Raw genomic sequence first — 22,315 nt, 5'->3', positions numbered from 1 at the left:
TCACAGAGATCCACCTGGCTCTGCCTCCCGAGTGCTGGGATTAAAGGCGTGCGCCACCACCGCCCGGCTTGGATGAGGCTTCTTTGATGACATTTGGGCTACAGACCAATCTATAAGTATGGCAGAATATCATTAGGAATCATTTCATTGACTTTTTTCTTTTTTGCCAGTCATATTTGGTTCAAAATTGGGTCTGGGGTGCCCAGCCTTTGTTTCTTGGCCATCCATGCAATGCCAGGCATTCGAGCTCTTTCTTGTGGTGTGGGCCTCAAGTTGAACCAGTCATTGGCTGACCACTCCCACAAATTCTGCTTCACCATTACCCCAGCACACCTTTCAGGCAGGACATACTATAAGTTGAGGGTTTTGTGGTTGGGTTGATGACCCAGTCTCACTTCTTGGAGCCTTATCTGGTTATATAGGGTGGCCAGTTCTGGTTCTGTATACCCCATAACTAGGAGACATTGCTAGGGTCACTCATGTAGATTCCAGGGAATTTCCACTGCACTAGGTTTCTGCATCTCCCCCAACCCCCTCCCCGCCCCCACTCCAGTTGTTTCTCCCAGTAGTCTCTTCTTCCATCCACCCCTCCACCTGGACTCTCCTGTTCCCATCCTCACCCATCCCAGTCCACCTGAAAAATCTATTCTATTTCCCTTTCCCAGGGAGAACCATATTACCTTCTTAAGCCTCCTTGTTACTTTGCCTCTCTGGGTATGTGTATTGTAGTGTGATTGTTCTTTGCTTAATACCTAATATCCACTTACTAGTGAGTACACACCATGTTTGTCTTTCTGGGTTTGGGTTACCTCACTCAGGATGATTTTTTTCTAGTTCCATTCATTTGCCTTCAGATTTCATGATGTCAATGTTTTTAACAGTTGAGTAATATAGTAAGTAATGACAGCTCCATTATGTAAATCTACCACATTTTCTTTATCCATTCTTCAGTTGAGGGACATTTAGGTTGTTCCCAATTTTTGGCTATTATGAATAAAGTGTCTATGAACATAGTTGAGTAAGTGTCTTTGTGGTAGGATGGGACATCCTTTGGGTATATGTCTGTGGTAGTTTGAAAGAAAATAGCCCTCAAAGGGTGTGGCACTATGGAGAGGTGTGGCCATGTTGGAGGAAGTATTACTGTGGAAGTAGGCTTTGAGTCTTATATATGCTCAAGCTACGCCCAGTGAGACAGACCTCTTCCTGTTGCCAGCAAGTCAAGATGTAGGGCACTCAGCTACTTCTCCAGCACCATGACTGCCTGCATGCCACCATGTCACACTATGATGATAATAGACTAAACCTCTGAGAAGGTAAGCCACGCCAATGAAATGTTTTTCCTTTATAGGAGTCATTGTGGTCATGGTGTCTCTTAATAGACACCCTAACTAAGACTATGACCAATAGTGGTATAGCTAGGTCTTGAGGTAGATCGAGTGCAAATTTTCTGAGGAACTGCCATATTGATTTTCATAGTAGCTGTAAAAGTTTGCACTCACCCCAGCAATTGAGGAGTTCCTTTTGTTCCACATCCTTGCCAGCATGAGCATATATTATATGTGTATGTATATATATATATATAATTTTAGCCATCCTGATAGGTGTAAGATGGAATCTCAAAGTAGTTTTGATTTGCATTTCCTTGATGGCTAAGGATGTTGAACATGTTTCTCAGTCATTTGAGATTCCTCTGTTGAGAATCCTCTGTTTAGCTCTGTACCCCATTTTTAATAGGATTATTTGGTTTGTTGATGTCTAGTTTCTTGAGTTCATTTTATGTTATCCCTTTGTCAGATATGAAGTTCGTGGAAATCTTTTCCCATTCTGTAGACTGCCATTTTGTCCTATTGACAGTGTCCTTTGCCTTACAGAAGCTTTTCAGCTTCATGAGGTCCAGTTTATTTATTGGAACCAGAGGGGTCAAGGACACCAGGAGAACACAGCCCATAGACCCAACTAAGTATGGCTCATAGGGGCTCACAGAGACTGAAGAGATAATCACAGACCCTGTATGGGTATAAGCTAGGTCTTCTGAATATACATTATGGTTATATAGCTTGGTGTTCTTGTGGGACTCTGTAACAGTGGGAGTGGGATGTGCCTCTAATGCTTTTGCCTATTCTTGGGACCCTTTTCCTCCTACTGGGTTGCCCCCCTACCCTTGGTCTGAGGGTTTGTGCTTAGCCTTTTTGTAATTTGTTACCATGTTCAATTGATATCCCTGGGAGGCTCCCTCTCTCTCTCTTTGAAGGAAAACAGAGGAGGAGGGGATCTAGGGAGAGAAGAGGTGGGTACCTGGGAGGAGTGGAGGAAGGGAAAACTGTGATTGGGATGTAACATATGTAAAGAATTAAATTAATTAAAAAAGAATTAAATTAAGAATTAAATTTAAAAATTAAAAAAATTGTCATTTATTCATCACTGCACAAAATAACAGGCTTCCTTGAGACAATTTCATGGCTACTCTGATGTACTTATATCATATCCAGGCCCCACTATCCCCTCTCTTGATATTCCTTCCACTTTCTCACCAGACACCTTCCTCTTTCCAAATCTGACTATATTCTTATTAGGTAGATTTTAGATATAAGTGGCGGAGCAACGAGGCTTGGAGAAAAAGTTCTATTGTTTAATTTTAGTGTGTGACAAAAGGATATTTAGATCAACACATAGTCACAAGATCAGGTTATGTGATCTTATATTGGATTATAAATTTAGAAGCAATCCTAGTTTAACTTATATATAGGTGAGAATATACACTGAGAGGAGGTGTACTTTTAAAATAGCCTGTTTTAAAGCCACTGACCATAATGGGAAAAGATGAATGACATGACTAGATGACAAAGAAAAAGACTCACACCAAGAAGCAGCAGCAAAAACCATCCGCAAAATAAGCTTGATATTCTGACAGGTCCCATCACTAATGTCAGGTGAGTGTATTCTTGCTTTAATAAACTTTGATATACTCTAATAAACTTCACTTGCTGACACTCCCTATGCATCTTGCTGAACTCCTTTTAGTGAGAATATAAGAACCAAAGGATGCTATATGGTCCTTATAGATGGAACTATCAAATGTTCTAGAGTTGGAAGGATCTTAGCAGGTGCATGGTTCTCCCCCTCTACTTTGCAACGGAGAAAACTGAACTATTCCTAAATAATGAAACTGCAGGTTCTACTGAAGGTCAATCAGATGCATATAATAGGACCGCAGCATGACCTTCACTATTTGCTCATCAAGGTCAGTTCTGATTCACTGACTATTTACAGTGGGAAGTCTTGCCATGCAATCTGTGGTTCATCAGTCAAATAAAGTTAGTGAGGACATGAGTGATGTGAGTGAAAAAGTTTTAGTTGATACCATTATGTGAACTGTAGCACAAAGTCCATTTCTTCTTTTTTTGTTCACAGTGGAGTTCAGTTTCATTATTGCATTTTTAGTGTGATGACAATGGATGGAAAAATTAATGTCAAGATTGCTAATGGGTCTTTTAGAAGCCTGGTAAGCAGAGTGCTACTGTTCTCTGGCACCAGGCCCAGAGATTGCCAAAAGGGAGTCTTGCTTCTTAGATAGTTTTTCTGCCTTATAGTATAGTTTACACAGAACATAGTTCAAGAGGGAAGTCAAGACTAACAGCTATGAGCTGTAGAAAGTCAATGGTCAGAGAGTGTTGAGACTATTGTCTAAAGTGAGTGGACATTAGCAGTAGTTGGGAATGAAGGTGAAAAATATCAAAGCAGCTGACACTTGCAATGAGTGGTCATCAGACACTAAAGCTGGGACCTCTGAGCATTATTTTAATGAATCTTAATTCCCCAGAGAAACTTCCTTGAATCCTTCACAAAAAGACGAATTAGATGCCTAGACAGAGCGTGTCTAAATTATGTCTGAACTGAAAGAGTATGAGTTCTAGTCCAAGTAAGCATCCTATAACTGTTACTGATGGTGTGTGGCCCGAGATTTGGAATCGAAGACTAGAAAGTATGATAATGAGAACCAAAAAAGATGTAAAGAAATTTTAGAACATAAGTTCAGAGAAATGGTCTCTACATTTGACAGTCAGTCAAACATTTCTTGATCATTATCTCTGCATTAAGATGGAGGTGAAGAAAAATAACCACAGGCACCTTAGCTCTTTCCTTCTCTCCTTTCATGTAGTGTTAACTACTTCCAGTTGTTGTTTCTGGAAAGCAACAACTCAAATCCATGAATTAGTATACTGAATTCCAGACAAAGTTTAGCTAGTGAAGAAAGAGTCTTTGCTGTGTACAGCCCCTCACCAATATCTTCCTTGTAAAAGTAGGATCTGCCTTTTGAGACATTTCTGACATCTTTCTCTCTACATCTTTTGCTTTAATTTACTGAGATGTCTAATTTTTTCAAATAGAAATATAATATCTTTCCTGAGAAAATGGAAGTGAGAGTATATGTTTGTATTTGTATCAGATTCTCTGAAAAGATATACCCTTATACTTATTCACTCAACAATTATATATTGTGTCAGTTACCTATAGTTGCTGCTGTAGTCATTAGATATTTAAAATGAACAGAATTGGTAATTGCCCCTATAAAGAGTGCATTCTGGCATAGAGAGAACAGAAAATAAAGGTACAAATAGGTAATATATCTTTCAGATATTACAAAAATACACATGATGATGGGACAGGGCAGGCTCCTTCATATAATCCAGACAAGTTTATAAGGAAAGGAAGAGTATTTACCAAAGTTACATGGCTTTTTTGAGGACATAGAGTCAAAGGATGACAGAGCACTTGCCTAGCATGTACAAGGTCCAACACCAAATGGATATCTCCAACATCAAACAAGTAAACAAACAAACAAAGAAAAACAGCATCAACAAAAATAATACCCCAAACCAGACCATAAAGTCTAGCAGACAGGCCAATATGTTTGAAACATGAATTAGTCGGCTTTTGTTAGTGTAATGAAATCCTTGAGGCCAGATACTTTGTAAAGAAAATAGATTTATTTCAGTTGACATGGTCACATAGCATGGAAAAAGCTTTTGCAAGTTTTCCTACCCTACTTTTACATTATTTTATTGTAGGGTTATATGTGTATCTCTCTCTATGCATGCTCTATCTCCCTCCCAATATAAAGCAACCAAGATTTAATCATGGCTCTCTAATCTCTGACCTTATTTCATCACTTTCAAAAGTCTCCACCTCTAAACACAATGGTTGGCTTACATCTCTATCCTTTTCCTTCCATTAACCTAGAACATTGGGAACAAACTCATGTGTGAGTTGACATTTTCAAGCTATAGCAGAACAGATGAATATTAAATTTGATAAGAAGATTTTGGAGAGGAGTTAGAGATGGACAGTAAACCATGCAGGAGCCTTTCTCAGCCAGATATAAAGACACTGAAATGTATCCTGAGTGAGGTGGGACACTACCACAGAGTTTGGAAGAGGACATCTAGTAGTTAGGGAAGACTTGGCCAGACAATGATTTCTGGAAAGGGGAGGACCAAGGTACTAATGAACTCACAGCACCTGTGGTTGTCTGCATAAGACCTGTATAAGATCAAGCCAATCTGCATTCTGTGGCATACTTTGGGGAGTAACTGGTAAGCATCCACCCCAACTGAGGAGTACTAACAGTTGGTGGCTACTGGAGGAAGGAAAGTCAGTTTTCTTTAGTGATGTGACCTCCCAATAAATCAACCACATTCCAGTGATTGGCCTAACATCCACGATTATGTGGTCAGTATACATTTAACTCAGTGAGTTATTAAAAAATAAAAAGAGAACATAAATTTAGGAGAGGGATAGATAAGTGTATGGTGGATCTCTGGAGGAATGGGGGTGACCATAGAATACTTTGCATGCATTTATGAAATTCTTGAAGAATTAATAAAAATATTTTATATAGCAGAAAAAAGTAATAAACAATAACAAGAAAAACACCTATATTAGTGTTTCTGTTGTAGAGCACTCAGAGAACTCTGCTATAGGGAGGAACATTGTCTATTTTAGTGTTTTTGCAATATGTTTGCATCAAGGAGGAGATTTTATATCTCATTCTGGTTAGGTGTTTGTCTGAGATACTTAAAGTATCATAAAGTTGTTAATGACTCTGATGTTATTGATACATTATATGAAACATAAACCAATTAGATACCAAGAAGAAAAAAATTTTCCTTAAGAGGACTTAATTACTTATCTCACAATAATTTTGCCATAAACTTATTTTCATATGTTACAAAAATTGAGCAGACTGATGTCTGAACCAGTGAATGTGCTTTGGTTGTCATGACAGAAGGGAACCTTTCTTTCCTTAGAAAGAAAATGATTTAGAAGGTTTTGAGTACCTTATTAATCAATGGAAGTCAGAAACGAACCAGAATCAAGGCTTTTGGAGTGGAGGAGGTGAGCAGGTGGTGGGCTCAGGAGCTGCAACTCTCTTCAGGAGTTTTAGAATACCACCAATGTAATTATCAAGATCTCAACCTCCCTCCCTTTGCTCTGGGTCCTTCTCAAAGCTTCAGTCTGTGACCTAGGGTATGGCATGACAAGGAGTCTTAATTGGTAGGCTGCTCATCTCTGTCCAGTGAAGAACTCTTCAATTAAGGTCTGTTGACAAAAACAAAAGCAAGTGTGGAGGATACTGGCTAGCTAGCATTCCACAAAACTCAGGATCTTAGTTCCACTGCTTCTTGTCATTCTTTCACCAATTTTAGCCCATTTTTTTCTACTCTTGTCTCTTGTACATGTGCTTTGTCATGTACTTAATATGATAATCAAGTTTAATCTATCGTAGCCTGTAAGGTTAGTGACCCCCTCAACTGTTTACTTAGCCAATTCTAAATTGCTGGATATTTAGATTGTTGCATTGAAATTTATTATCAAAGCTATAGCAAACAGAAATATCTTATGAGAAACCGCTTAAAGATATAATGTTTCTATCTCTGCGTGTCTGACCTACCTTATGGTGCTTGTAGAACAGAGTTTAATATATATCAAGTCCAACTTCCAGAAATGTATAAACAAAAGCAATTTCATCACGTGTTGGAACTGCCAAAACAGGGTGAGCCTCATTCTCTTGAAGACTGACAGCTTGCTCTTTGTTTACCAGGTGGCAAGTTGATTTTCATGGAGCCAGGACCCATCGAGCTCAGAGCCCACTCCATCCTTATTACAGATGGTGGAGAGCTCCATATTGGATCTGAGGACAAGCCTTTCCAAGGCAAAGCTCGGCTCAAACTCTATGGAAGTTCCTACTCTACTCCCTTCTTTCCCTATGGAGTGAAGTTCCTGGCTGTGAGGAATGGGACTCTCTCCCTGCATGGTAAGGAGCAGAAAACTCACAAAGGAAACTGAAATGGGGCTGTTTCTAGCAAATATGTGGACAATGAGTATCAATAAATTATTTAAAAAGTCTAGTTATTAGTTGTTGAGGCAGTAGGTCAGTTATTGCATAACACTATGTCCTTAAATGACATATCTAATTATTATTATCTGTGGCAGACTATGCTATGGTCCTGCAAGGGGACTGGATACCTACACTCACCATCAGATGGCTTTCAACATCTTTCTTAGCCATATTCCCTGTCCCACTGAGGGTGAGCTTAGCCAAAGGCATCCTCTGGTTTGATAAATATGGGAGTAAAAATAATGTACTTCATGGGCAAGTAGTGGTTTTAAAAGCTATTGTGATTCTTTATTCATTTGTCTCCTGTCTTCTACTTGAGAATAGCCTGTGCCAGGTAGGGGCAATTCTTTTAGCTTGGAACCCTATATAAAAACAACATAGGCTAGAGGTGATGATTACAGTTGCATATGTCCATGAAGAGTAAAACCTTTTTTGAAGCAAGCCATTGAGACTGACATTGGTAATCATTATTTGACTCAGTGAAAACCGACCGACAATTATTTAGAGGAAACTAGTATTTCTCAGCAGCTAATATCCTGGCATCACAGACCAAGTAAAGACAACTCCACTTTGCGATTGTTCTCCTCTCCCTTTCACTCATCAATACCCATGAAGAGTTCAATTACAGATGTACTTAAAATTCCCTTACAGATGTGCCTGGTGTTCACGGCTTCCTAGGAAAAAACAATTTCTCCTTCAAGTTTTCTTGCTTTCTGATCACCTCATTTCATTTTGCAAACTGGCTGTTTCTTCCCTTAAGATATAAGCAATTCCTAAATGTGTATGATATTGATATCAACTGGAAAAATGTAAGAATTAAATGAGTGTTTCCGCAGATAATTGTATATATATTTGTTGTCTGGCCTTGGTCAAATCCAGAATAAAAGTGTGGGCTCCAGGTCTGGGGAGGTAGCTCAGTGATATGGTATTTGCAAAACATGGGTAAGACCTAGGATTTTAGCACCCCAAACAAAACCAAACAGAATGAAACAACCCTAGAATGTGGACCCCAGGTAGTAGCCTAAGAGGCTTGACATCATCAACATCAGCATTTTTATATTGACGTGACAAAATGAAACCTAGTTGTAATAGAAAAATTGTTTTAGATCTGGGTTGAAGAATCTGATATCGTCCTCTGTCCTGGTTTTGTTACAAACCTTGTAATAATCATTGTCTACACACACTCAAACTGCTCCGTGGCTTCTTTTCCATCTCACTCTAAGAGGAAACCAAAACTGTTCCTCAGTGTTGTTGGCCCTGGGCCAGCCAAGTGCTTGAGAAACTGAGTATCAAACTTTGTCATTTTAAATACCAATAGCTTTGCTGGATGGGAAGTCGGAATTCCTGTCCCACTGGTTTTTACTCCATTTCCCTACCCTCACAGATCTGTCCCCTAAGATCCATGCCTATCTTCTGCCTTTCCACACATTAGCTGTGGTCCCCAAGTGTTTTGTCCGCTGGCCACTTAGGCCACCTGTGGTGTTCGTGGCTTGAGTCCTCTAAAAACTGGAATTGAAATGAGGAAAATGAGACCTTGTTCCGTGTATCTTCCCTCTTTGATTTGAACTTCCATGTTCATGTATGAATACTCAGTGAAGACATGCTATGCCCTATGTGCCTGTATTTTAAAAGTTCCATGGAATCCTAAGCCTTTATAAATAAGGAAATGTCAAATTAAAGAAAATCTACAATGGCACTGCCTATGTTCAATATGGCACAGTCACAGCTGAGTAAATACTGTTATTAATAATAATATGTTTCAAAATTTTGTGAATTAAGAGGAATATTCCTAGTGTGTCTGTCTATGTGATACTCTTGGATCACAATGAGGTGCGGCTTTTCTCTGTTTCTCTTTTCTATTTTGTTTTCCTCTCTTGTCTACTTTTGTATTTCCTTTATGTTTGTTCCCCTTCCTCCTCCTCCTGCTCATCTTCTCTCACCCCTCTTATATTTTCAGACCTTTTATCAACATTTTATTCATCCTCAAAGCCCTTCCCACAATACGTGTCCAGCACCTCACCCAGAATGCAGACTCTGAGCATGGGACATGGCAAAATCCAATCTATGCCCCCTCTGATATGATAATTCTGTACCTCATTCATCTGAAATAAATAGTCCATGAGAAAAAAGCTTGGGCAGCTGGGTAAGAAGGTGTCCTTTCCTCTCCCATCCATCAGAGCACCACAGTCACGTGTGTCCTTCTTCAATCCTCTCTCTCCATCTCTCACCACCTGAGGTCTGGAGTAGATTCTCCTTGAGGCATGGTGGGGTATCATGGTTAAAATCATTATGTAATTTTACTGGCCTTTTTTCCCAGGGCAAAGGTGGGTGCGGTGACAATCAGGCATTAGAAACAAACTAATTTTCTTTTGCTGTCAAAGATTCCAAAAAGTGAGCAGCTTGATTCACTGCCTTCTGCGCAGAAAGTCCCTATTGAGGTGGCATCCACTCAGTGTCCCAGGAAAGATGGAGTGAGGAGATTAACCAGCTTTGGCGAATCTCAAAGGACTAATCCAGGGAGAGTTTTGAAGTCTAGCTTTCTGAATCTCATCCCCAGACTCTGATGCAGTTGGTCACAGGGTTGAGGAGGAATATGCTTATCAGAGGGAACTTCATGTGCATTGAATCAGTGACTGACCTGGGAGATTCGCTGGTACACTGAACATTGTGGAATTAGAAACTGGCTTAGATATGTTGGTTTTTAGTTGTGATTTTGAACAAGTTAATTTCTATAAAACCAGTAAACATGGTCATCATCCTATACTACTTACAAGGTGGTTTAGAGCAGTGGACAGACAACTCACAGTGTTCATTCTTACTGTTTCCTCATATTCTGCTTATACTTCTTTTTCTTTTCCCATACCTACAGGGGATATAGTGCCAGGTAGCTCATATTAGGAAATGTTGAGGGGACAGCAATTTCTAATTGAAAATGTGGCATGTGGCCCACTCTGCCTTCCATTTTCTCATCTTATTAATTAATATCTTTTTTCATCAGCCAGAGAAGATTTAGCCTTGGAGCTCATGAGGCAACAATATTCCCAGGAACCTTCTGTTCCATTCCCACCACCCAGGGGACACCTTTAGATTTTAATCTCTTGTGGTACAGTTGCTTTCCAGTGCAGGACAATCACCACTCCTAGGTGTGGTTACAATGAAGTCACAGAAAACAATTGCATGTAGCCAGAAGGCGGACACTGTGCAGCAGCAAATGGAGTCCTTTGCAGACTTGATTCCTAGCATCTAGGATTGAGGGGATTGATGGATTCTAATTTAACTCTAGCATAGGTCATATAGAATCATACAACTGGGTCAGCGTGTCAATCATATCAGTCTCCCCAGCGCTTCCCTCCTGGCTTATTCTTCATTACTGCCCTTTGTCACCCTTCTGCTCCAGCTGATTTTCACCACAGATTAAACTTGCTAGGCAAACGGGCTTTGCTGTTCAGCGATCATAGGAACGCTGGGGTTGAAAGCCCATTTCATGGCTTTGTTCTGATGCAGGAAAACGACAGACTTTGGCATTCACACACACACACACACACACACACACACACACACACACACACACACACACACGGCAGTCTCCTTTCCTGTGTGTTTGAGAATGAATCAAGACAAGGTATGCAGGAAGGGGGTGCTGATGGTTTAGTAACTGTCACCGCCTCACTCCGATATGTTAATATGACCAAAGGGTCCAGGGCTGGAAGTCTGCGGCTTGAGCATTTGGAGTCAAGAAAGAAAATCTACTCTCGCCTTTTGCTTTGGCCACACTCTGCCAGTGCGGTTTCGCCGCCCAAACTGAGTGCCAATCACTTGTCGCTTTTCAAAGAGGTCGTGTCAGCCTGGGCAACTTGAATTTTTGACAATGTAATTACGGCTCTTGCCTCCACAGTGGGGGGCTGAGCAGGCCAGAGAGGATTTTATTGATTGTTCAGCAGGGAAATTTATCAATGTCTCTCATTTCATTTCTGCTTCCTCCCTGAGAAATTTGGCTGACAGTTTCTTAGAAGAAAAGTAGTTTTACAGCCTTGACTGGACTTCCACCTTTGTCCTTTTCTAGGAGTAACGAGATAGAGGCGTTACATAAAAATGGTGATTTCTGAGAAAAACTACTATGTGGCACACAATTGAGGAAAATACTAGTGAAACTATTATGAGTGTAATGCTTCCCTAGGAATAAAAAATGGGGGGGGGGGATTTATATGGATCGCTCACTTTCCTTGTAGAGTTTCCAGAAATCTGTATTTCAGTTCCAAGGTTTGGACACATTCCATACAGCATGCTGTTGGTGTGGTTGCTAAGGAGGGGAATGCTATCCTTAAGCACAGTGTAGTGCTCACGGAGCAGCGCATAGCCGTGTGTTCCCGGTCAGTGATTTTCATACTGAGTTCCACAAAAACCACATTTCCTAAGAGAGCCCCCAGGGGCTCCATAAACAGGGGAATATTTGAGGTCAAGTAACAAAGCTTAAGCAGCTCAAGGAATCAATTCAGTGCCTTTATCTCCACTACCTGTTCAAAGTGATATTTCATTAGAAAGAAAAAGAGTTTCGCTGTAAAAGTTGTGATTAAAAGCTCCATTAAGGGGCCGGTGAAGCATGCCCACTCAAGCCTGGCAACCAGAGTCCTGTCTCTGGAACTCATGCAAAGGTTTGAGGAGAGAACCCACCCCACAAAGTTGTCCCCGACTTCCCGGCATGCTGCATGGTATGTAAACATCCTCTGAGTCATAAGTATATAATAAATAAGAATTCAAAGACTTTAAGCAGCTCTGTTAATTCTTTCTTTTAATTGTGGAGTGTGGACCTTTTGAGGGCCAGGGCCTCACTCTGCATGACTCCTTATCTCTTCCAAGCTGTTCTGCTGGAATGTGCTTTCTATGAAGTCTGGTCTTTGGTGTAGCACAGTCTTTCCTAGTACCAGTTTAATTTTTTAAAATTTATTCTATTTTTCTTTTTCTTTTCTATTTTTAAATCAACAATGTATTTTAACATCGTTGTTCTCAGTCCCATCTGATCCATCATTTCTCATCCCGTCTCTTTGCCATCCAACACTCCTACCCTCTGCTTTTGTCCATCTTTTAATATTTTTTTCTATATTTCATTCCCTTGGGCTGGAATATAAACTATTGCAATGGCATGGTAGATTTTTTGTGTGTGGCTTTATTAATTTCAAACTGCTTGGTTAAAAAAAGAAACACCACAGAATCCCAGTGTAAATAACTTTAGATGGAAAAGGATTTATGTCTTCTTGTAATTAAACTGAAGGCTGGGCAGGGAAGAAACTGGCCATGAACAAGAGTGCCTCCAGTGCCCTCATTGCCAGCAGGACCCATGCCCATGCTCACCTCCTCAGGTATGAATTGGCCCCTCTCTCTCCCTCTACTTGTCATTGTCTTGCTTCATTTCATTGGTATTCCTAGTTTTTCATAGACTTCTATTTTCTATTGCTGAAGAAAGGAGGAGTTATGTGTTCATAAAAAATAAAAAAGAAAAAAAAAAGAAAAAACAGGGAAGGGCTCATATGCTCTAGACATACTAGTGTCATGTATGGTAACCAGGAGATCAAGACTCTAATTGGCTCAGCTCATGCCACCTTTTCACTGCTCACTCCTGTAGCACTCCTCAAGACCAAGAAAGTAGGGCCACGTGATAAAATGTCATTTTGCCTTAATCATGGAGGCTAGGGCGGTGTGGGTATACAGGGTATATTTTTGTGTGTGTGTGTGTGTGTGTGTGTGTGTGTGTGTGTGTGTGTGTGTGCAAGGTCATGTTTGTGTGCAGTGATATTCTGGGACTCTGATCAGCAAAAGTAAGGGTTATAGTCAGTACTTGAAAGGATTCTATTACTGAGCAAACAAATCCATGGATATTTTCTACATAGATTAAACTAAAATTTGGGTTTTTTGATGTATTTGTTCATCTTTGAAATCTCAAGGCTTCAGGTGCCGAAAAATGTAGAGGCAGAAAAATTCAAGGATGGTACATTTGGGCCACATTGGCCAGCAAAACACAATAGGATCATGAAAGCAAACATGCCATTGAGTTTATAATATAACCCTTAAAACACAGAGGATTTGTATGGCTCATTTGTATAAACACATATGACACTACTAAAATCTTTTGTTTTAATTTAATCCAAAATTTGAACCGTTAAGTCCCCCTGAAAGAATGGTAAGGTTCTATTTCTTGGAAGGGCCTTATGGAATCTAATTTTCTAGTATATGTTACAGGTTTTTCCCTTCCTTCTCTCCCCTCTTCCCCCCTCCTCCTCCTCACTTCCTGCTCCTGGGATGCTAGCTTTCCTCACTTCTCTATTTAAGAGGCTTTCAGCCGGGCGGTGGTGGCGCACGCCTTTAATCCCAGCACTCGGGAGGCAGAGCCAGGAGGATCTCTGTGAGTTCAAGGCCAGCCTGGACTACCAAGTGAGTCCCAGGAAAGGCGCAAAGCTACACAGAGAAACCCTGTCTCGAAAAACAAAACAAAACAAACAAACAAACAAACAAACAAAAAAAGAGGCTTTCTACCTTCTCTAGCCTTTACCACCATATAAATGAGCCTCAGCCTGTCTGGTGTATAAACCTCCAGAATGGAAGAGATCCGATTTAGGGCTATCTGGGAGATGAAAACGTTCTATCCAGAACAATTTATTTTTCCTTCTGATTGCTATCTTTATTCATATTCTGTTGTGCCGCTTTCTGTCTTGTACTTTAACAGAACTGTCCAGCCGATTGCCCACTTTTAAAAAGTCAGTGCTCATTTGTCCAGTTCTAAGTCTCCAGTCTCCTATCCATTTCATATACCTTTTCTCTTTCTTCAGGCCTCTAGCTTGAGGCACTCAGAGTGGTAGAAACATGGGCCACAGTCGAATTTCCTCTCTTGTCTTCACTTTACATTCTATTGATGCTGGGCTGGTGGAGGAGGTAAGACATTGATCAGGCTTTTTACTGAATTCCCTTGTTGTTGGGCACTCTCTTGGACTATTCCCCAGTTTAGAGGCCTCACTTGGGTATGCAATCGCTAGTTCCCACATTAGTGTTGGTCTTGGATTCCATAGGGAAAGCTGACTCAAACCAAACCTCCCCCTCCAGAATTCACTTGATCTAGAACAGTGGTTCTCAACTACTGCTCTGACCTGTTAACACAGTTCCTCATGTTGTGGTGACTCCCAGCCATAAAATTCTTTTCTTTGCTACTTAATAACTGTAATTTTGCTACTGTTATGAATCGGAATGTAAATATCTGATGTGGATGTGTGACCCCGTGAAAGGGTTGTTTGACCTCCAAAGGGGTTGTGACCCACAGGTTGAGAAACAGTCAGATCTAGACGATGTTTACAAATCCTTCCATCCTAAACATTTCTACTCATCACCACTTTCTCTGCTCTCCACATATCTTTTCTATTTGCTTCCCTGAGAGGCATGAGCAACTCATCAATTATTGTACACGTCTAGATGGCAAATCTAGGATGGAGGATTTAGGTCTTTCAGGCAGCTTACCAGTTATATTTCGGAAGGCTACTTTGTTTATTTGGAAGTAAGAACCTCACACCACCTTCTACACAGGAATGAGATCCGAAGTCCATGCTTACCAGGCCTGATAATGCCTAAGGATTCTTTTTGAGTTTTCTGTTTCTGGCATGGTGCCATCCAGCATACAGGCTTCTCCAGGAATAGCTATGAGTTAGATTAATACCCTTTTAATAGGTTCTAAGAAAACGTCTACTCTCTAAAATTTTATGGTTTCCAAATAACATCTAGCACTTGTTATCTGTTTGTTCTGTTTAGCTCCTTCTAGCAGGTTCTATTGGAGTAGAAATTCTGCACAACTACTTGTTTGAAAAGTCAAGAAGATTGTAAATGGTTTGAAGGGGAGAACCAATGTCCTTCCCCTTGTATTTTGTTTTATTTTAGTTAGGGCTTGGAAGCAATTTAGAGAGAAGAAAGAAGGGAAGATTGGGGAAATTCAAGTGTAAACCATTGCTCTCTGTAATCATTTTTCTTCTCGTACTATGTGCTGAACCTAGGAACTATGCATGGCAGGCAAGAACATTGTCACTGAACTGAATCCTTTGTCCTTTTCATTTTAGTTTTGTGACAGAGATTGACTAAGTTGCCAAGGTTGGTCTTAAACTTGATGTATAACCTGATGTGATGTTTTGAATAAAAATGGCCCCCATAGGTCCATAGGGAGTGGCACTATTAGGAGTTGTGGTCTTGTTGGAGTAGGGTTGGCTTGGAGGTCTCAGAAGCTCAAGCCACATCTAGTGTCGCTCACCGTTGATTTCTGCTGCCTGCCTATCCAGATGTAGAACTCTCAGCTCCTTCGACAGTACCATGCCTGCCTGTGTGCTGCCCTGCTTCTGGCCATGATGATAATGGACTAAACATCTGAAGCTGTAAGTCAGCCCCAATTAAATAGTTTCCTTTATAAGAGTTGCTGTGGTCATGGTGTCTCTTCACAGCAATCAAGCCCTAACTGTGACACCTGGGCTGGCTTCAACTTTGTGACCTTCTTGCCTCAGACTTCCGAAGTAACTGGATACTGCTGTGTGCAGCTAATCCTTGCTGTTTCCTAACTGACCAGCTTGAGTACAGCCTTGGAGTTATAGTCGGCTGGAATGCTGTGATGGATCACAGTTCTATGTTTAAGAGAATTGAGTGTGGTGGAGTCCCCCCTTCAACATGGGAAACTAGGCATGTGACTAGTCAGTCTCCTTTCAGGGCAGATAAATACTGTGCCATATGACTTTGAAAACATGATCAACATCACTAACAAAAAATAAGATGGGAATTTCTCTCTGCTCTGTCTAATAGTACTTTTAAAAGGTCCCACGTACAATGGTTTTTATGCAGTGGCAAAAACACATGCTCTGTAGTTTGTTGATGAGACAAGTGTGACCTTGGGCCAGTGCATATGAAAGGCTTCCCTAGTTTGATAGTAGAGATCACACTTGCAGGAACTTATTTAAGTGAACGTGTTTTTAAGGTCTTTTGATTTTAAGTGTTTGTGTGTAAATGTATATTGCTAATTGGAAATGAGAGTTAGCTTTTCAATAACCCAAGTACAGTGGGAACCCCACTTAGAAACACATTGTAGGTACTTCAGGTTTCTATATATACTTGAAAGTGTTGTCATTAGTCAGGTCTTTCTTGGTTGGAAGTGACAAAAAACCCAATTCAAACGAAAAATAAGGGCATTCACTGCCTCGTCTAACTGAGGAAACTATATCCAGGTGCTCTAATGCTGTCATTAAGACTGCTTCTCTGCAGCGCTGGGTGGGGCTTCCCCTTAAACTGGCTTCATTTACAGTTACACTCTACCCCGGAAGAGGCAGAAACAGGGATCCTATGACTCCAGATAGAAGACATCACCTCTTTCCTAATGGCTGTTGACCCTTGAGCAATCTCCTTTGTCCCAACAGTACCATTGCACATCACTCTGTTGCCTGCCCTTAGCTCTTAATCTTGTCTGATAAATATATCACACAAGACTTATTTTTCATTGTTGTTTTATTTATTCCTTTGCTCCTGTCAGGAATATATGTACATCATGGGGACAGGTGTGTTTAATTATTTTTTGTTATTGTTTCTGTTTATGACAAATTCCTATTGCCAAGAATACAGCTAACATTCATAATGGACTTTGGTAAATGTTCCAAGAATACAACTAACACTCATAATGGACTTTGGTAAATATCCTAAGAATACAGCTAACACTCTTAATGGACTTCGGTAAATATTTGTTTGAACAGCTTAATGGGAAGCCTGAGCAAAAGGTTTAGAAGTGACTTTGGCTGCATTTGAATCATGGGCTGCTTGGATTATTGTCTGTGACAAAGGAGATGTTACTCTCAATCTCAAGTGAGTCCTTGTTGGAACAATGGCATGGAAAAGTCTTCCAGAACCAAATGCCCTGAGATTGAGAAAAGATGGGTTTATAAATAAGAGGTGTTTTTTCTACTATTGAAGACAAAGTACAGTAAAAATAGCTCACCCACCTCCTAAGTATTGAAATTATTTTTTTTACTATTTTTACTTATTTGGAATTGCAAAAGGATTTAGCTATAGTGCCTGTAATAATATATTTAAAACTTGTCTAATTTGGCTGAGAAAATTTTCAGCAGCTTCACTAGGCAAAACTAAAACCATCAACACAAAGAAAAGAAAAGTCAGGTTTAAAATATACCGCGATGTTTAAAAGATTTGGTTATGTATTTCAAGTGGCAGTAAAAGGAAAAGGTTGATTTTTAAGTAATTTCAGGCAGAGGGTCCCAGAGCACCTGAGTCCTGACCTGACCTGTCGCTCTTCTGTACAAATATTTACATAGGAGGCAGTGGCCAGAAAGCATCCATCAACACTGAGCGTTAGGACTGGATTATAATTTTATATACTTATTCTTAAAAATCAATATATCTTATTTTTTCCTTTCCTTTCTCCCTTGGACCCCTCCTATATACCACTCCTTAGTTCTGAAATTTATTGCCTCTTTTTCTCTAATTGTTGTAAGCACAAAGATCTAAATATAGAAATACAATTCACTTAGTTCCTATGATGTCACTTGTATATTTATTTGTTTTCAAGGCTGACCACTTGATATTGTATAACCAATCGGTGTGCTCTTCCCTGAGGAAGACTATTTCTCCTGCTTTCAGTATTCCACAATTGTCTCTAGTTCTTAGTCTGGGCTTGTTTTCATTGTCCATGTTCAGGTCTTGTTTTGGTAGCTATATTCTTGACATTTTATGGGTATATCTTCTTTTACAAAAGCATTTAGTAGCATAAAAAGTATATTTCATATTGGCATACTAATTTAGCTGACATTACTCTTGCTGTGCAAACATTGCTGACTAACTACTCTGATTGTATCATAATAAACTCTTGATTTTTTAAATATGGTCTGAATATTATGGAGAAAAGAGATATGCCAAATAAATTGTATCAAAAACCATTATTAAAAATAAAATACAAAATGATTTTAAAAAGATTTGGTTCTAATTCAAGAAGAGAATTGCTGTGGAGCAATGAAATGCCATGAGATGAATTATTTGTGTGTGAGCTGTGAAAGGAACACAGGAGTGTTCTTTTCTTCCTTATCTTTAAGGCTGCTCGCAGATCTGGAGACTTCATTGCTTGCAGGAAGGTCAGCCCAGTCAAGAAGGGCATAGAGCAAGTTCACCTTGGGCTCAAGAGAGAGCTGGTCCACGTACCTCTATGTTTTAGAAAGAAGGCTCTAGGGAGCTACTTCCAGAACTCTCCCCTATCCCAGTGAGGGTGAGAGAGTAGAAAAATGAATCCTTAATTTAGTCTCATGACTCCTCCGTTACCTGGGACTGTGCCAAGAATTACCTAGTCAATGGCCGTACTATATCTCTTTGTGTAACTGAGGGATGGGGAAGAGTAGGAGAGCCATGATTGTCACTCAGCTAATGACAAGGACATCCTTATTTTATACTGCAAGCAGAGTTATTGTTATGTTATAAATATCAGTTATGTGGGAGGATATTCAGATTCCAGGGAAGGCAAATTGGGAAGGCAGTTGTCAAATTAGAAATATATATATATATATATTAGAAATATATATATAAGAAATATATATATATTAGAAATATATATATTAGAAATATATATTAGAAATATATATATTAGAAATATATATTAGAAATATATATTAGAAATATATATTAGAAATATATACATTAGAAATATATATATATATATATATATATATATATATATATATATATATATATACATGTTTACCTGTGAGCTACTTCCCTCTGAAAATTTAATTATTCATATACTGAAGCAATAAAAACAGTACTTTTCCTATATTTCTAAAATTTTTCTAAACTTATTCTCTTTATAATATTCCTCATGGATTAGTAATCCACTGTGGTAATCAGTTTTCTTGGGAAACTAAGCCATTTCACTACAGAGATTGAAAAGTCCCATGGTCAACCATCAGCAAACTGGAGACCAAGAAGAACAGCTGTGTGCAATTCCTCATTCAAAAGACCGTGGCAATCAGGAGAACTAATGGCTTAAGTTACATCTGAAAAGATGGCAGCCGAGCGAGCCTAGTGCTGAGAATTCATTCTGAGTCTGAAGACCAGATCGATATAACCAGTGTCTGTATCTAAGTATCCAAAAGGAGTTCCCTGGATCTTAATTCCCTCACATTGTGGAAGGCAATTAATTTTACTGAATTGCCCAGTTTCAATTTTATTCTTATCTAGAAAATACCTTTACAGACACACCCAGAATAGTATTTAGCCAATGACTGGATACTCTGCAGTCCAAACAAGTTAAAACATAAAGTTATACATTACAGTCATCAATTTGTACCCGACTGTTGCATGAATCCTAATAGGTCTTAATAAAAACCTGGAGCCAGATATCAGGGTGAAAGCTGAAAGATCAGAGAAGCAGAGCAAGCCACAGCCACCACCTCTTACCTCACCAATTTCTCAGCCTGAAAGAGTGTTCCTGGCTCTTCCTGCCTTATATTCCTTTCTCTGACTAGCCATATCACTTCCTGTCTGAACCTTCCTAGTCCTGGGATTAAAAGTGTGTGCTACCACTACCTGGCTCTGTTTCTCCTTTAGACTGGATTAATCTCATGTAGCACAGTATGGCCTTGAACTCACAGAAATCCAGACAGATCTCTACCTCTGCTTCCTGAGTGCTAGGATTAAAGGTGTGTGCCACCACTGCCTGATCTCTATTGCTAACTTTATGGGTGGCTCTGTCCTCTGTTCTTCAGGCAAGTTTTATTTCTTAGATTATAAACAATATATCATCACATCCTACTTTTGACAAATGGCTTTTTATCATATTATAGATATGTAATCTAGGAAGACACCAAATGTCTTCCTCTAGTATATGGCAGAATGATTCCTTTTTCCCAATGAACTTTACTTTGCTTAGCCATTGAGTACTTAGTCATTTTCAGTGATCAAACTTGAACTCTATAAGACTTTATAGGCTCAAATCCCATCTCTATCATTACTTAGGTGATGGAACTCAAAAAGTCACCTCCTAAGTGTTTCAGCTTCCGTGTGTAGAATTGATGCCAAAATATTTTTTTTATGATAATATTACATGAGACAAGGCCAATAAGACACAAAATACTGCTTAAGTTAGCAGGAATCAAGCAACTTACTATTCAATTCTTATTCTTGTTATGTAGTTGCAATTTGATCTGATGAAATTGCTTCATTATTAATCTAAGATGGATACAGTTATTATTAATTTTTTCTGTCAGCCGCAATCCTGATTGCCATTCTAATACCTCTTTTGCTATCGTTTTGCCCTTTACTAAGTGATTGTTTATTGTTGAACAACTTGTGAATTTGTGTTCTGTACACTTCTATTGTTATCACCTTAGTTTATTTTGGTGCTAATATAGCTTTTAGTTGCTGTTCTTATGACCTCTCCAGTTCATTCTCTGCCCTTGCACCAAGGCAATCTTTAAAAAATGTAATTTGTTGTGTTTTTAATCATGCTGATATTTGAAACTCTTCATAGCTTCTTATTGTTCCCATGATAAAGTCCAAACTGTCTCCTCTCACTATCATGCACTGTCTGACTTAGAAGCCGCCTATAGCTTCGGCCATCATCATTCTCCAGGAGAGTTTTCTTTTAGTTTATTGGCTGGTTAATATCGGCATGCTTTTACGTTTTTAAGTATCAAAAGGGACTCAGGCTAGTTAAGGAGATGAGAATCTACAAAGGCAGAACCCCCTTTTCAAACGGCATTCTTCCAATTGCATCATCAAAGCACAACTGTTAATAGCCTGGTCATGGAGTAGGAGGAATTGGGTATTATAGTCAGCATTTGTTGAAATTGGATTTTCCTTCTATCTTGGCACTTTATAGTTTTCAAAGCTGATTCACACCCTTTCCTCTCATCTATCTCTCGGAGCTCTGTGAAGCACGAAAGGCTGGGATTATGACTATTTCTTTCATTGTAGAAATGGTGAAACTTGGGCCTGGAAGGAGAGGTAACTAAAGTTCATTCTGTCTTCTTCATGGACAGAAGAGGCACACAAGGGTCTTTCTGCTTTTTGTACATATAGCTGGTCATTTACCTGTGGTAGAAAACCACACAGAGGGTAAGCCTTCTGGGTTCTGGAACCATCTTCTCAGTTTAATCCTTTTACGATATTTTGGGATCCCAAGTGGAACATTATTCCTACATCTCCCTATGTAATACTCTTGACAAAGACAGGAAGAGCCTGTTCCCAGTTTTTCCTCCAATTTGTTATTTAGTCTTCAGTATTTTTTATGGGACTTTAGTGTTCTTTTTTTTTTTTTTGGTTTTTCGATTTAATGTTCTTTATAATAACAAGTCTAAAGATATTTTTTCTGTATAATTCCTGCCTTAGGTATTGTGTTTAGAAAATCTTTCATATAGAAGAAACAATGTAGACATTTACATACTAGGTTCTCAGATCTTTTATTTGTTTTAAATTATTTTCTTTCCATATTGTGTATTTAAATAGGTTTGGAAAGCTCTAGCCTATGGTCAAATCTGGTCCATTGTTTGCTTTTTTTTTAGAACAATTTTGTTGAAGCACAGTGACCCTTGTCTGTTGAGATTTTTATCTATGGTGGCTTTGTATGTTTGTAGCAAAACTGAGTAGTTATGCTAGAGACAACATTGTTTGTAGACACTGGAATCTTTAGCACCCAGCTCTTTTCATGAAAAGGTTGCTGACCTCGGCTTTAATTAATCTAGAATTAGCTGATACTGTTTGTTCACCTGTTACCTATTTTCATCCAATGGCTAGTAGTTTTCTGAACACTATTCACCAAAGTAATTATAATAATCTGAAAGTAAACCTGAATTGTGTTTATGTTTCAATTGTCAGAACTCATGAGTATTGCTTTATTTGGCCAAAGGAGCCTTG

The 22,315-nt window shown here is 39.3% G+C and overlaps 1 protein-coding gene across 11 annotated transcripts in view; it reads left to right on the top strand.

The window, feature by feature from the left end:
• Positions 1–22,315, top strand: part of Pkhd1 (PKHD1 ciliary IPT domain containing fibrocystin/polyductin) — a 483,551-nt gene that overhangs the window by 170,062 nt on the left and 291,174 nt on the right. For all 11 annotated transcript variants that reach the window (XM_076557889.1, XM_076557888.1, XM_076557887.1 and 8 more), the window contains one exon: positions 7,103–7,315. In XM_076557889.1, the coding sequence (XP_076414004.1) occupies positions 7,103–7,315 (213 nt within the window). The remainder of the gene's footprint in view (positions 1–7,102; positions 7,316–22,315) is intronic.

Source organism: Peromyscus maniculatus, chromosome 21 (genome assembly GCF_049852395.1).
Source record: "Peromyscus maniculatus bairdii isolate BWxNUB_F1_BW_parent chromosome 21, HU_Pman_BW_mat_3.1, whole genome shotgun sequence".
Classification (NCBI taxonomy): Eukaryota; Metazoa; Chordata; class Mammalia; order Rodentia; family Cricetidae; genus Peromyscus; species Peromyscus maniculatus.
This window is presented reverse-complemented; position numbering and strand designations above follow the sequence as displayed.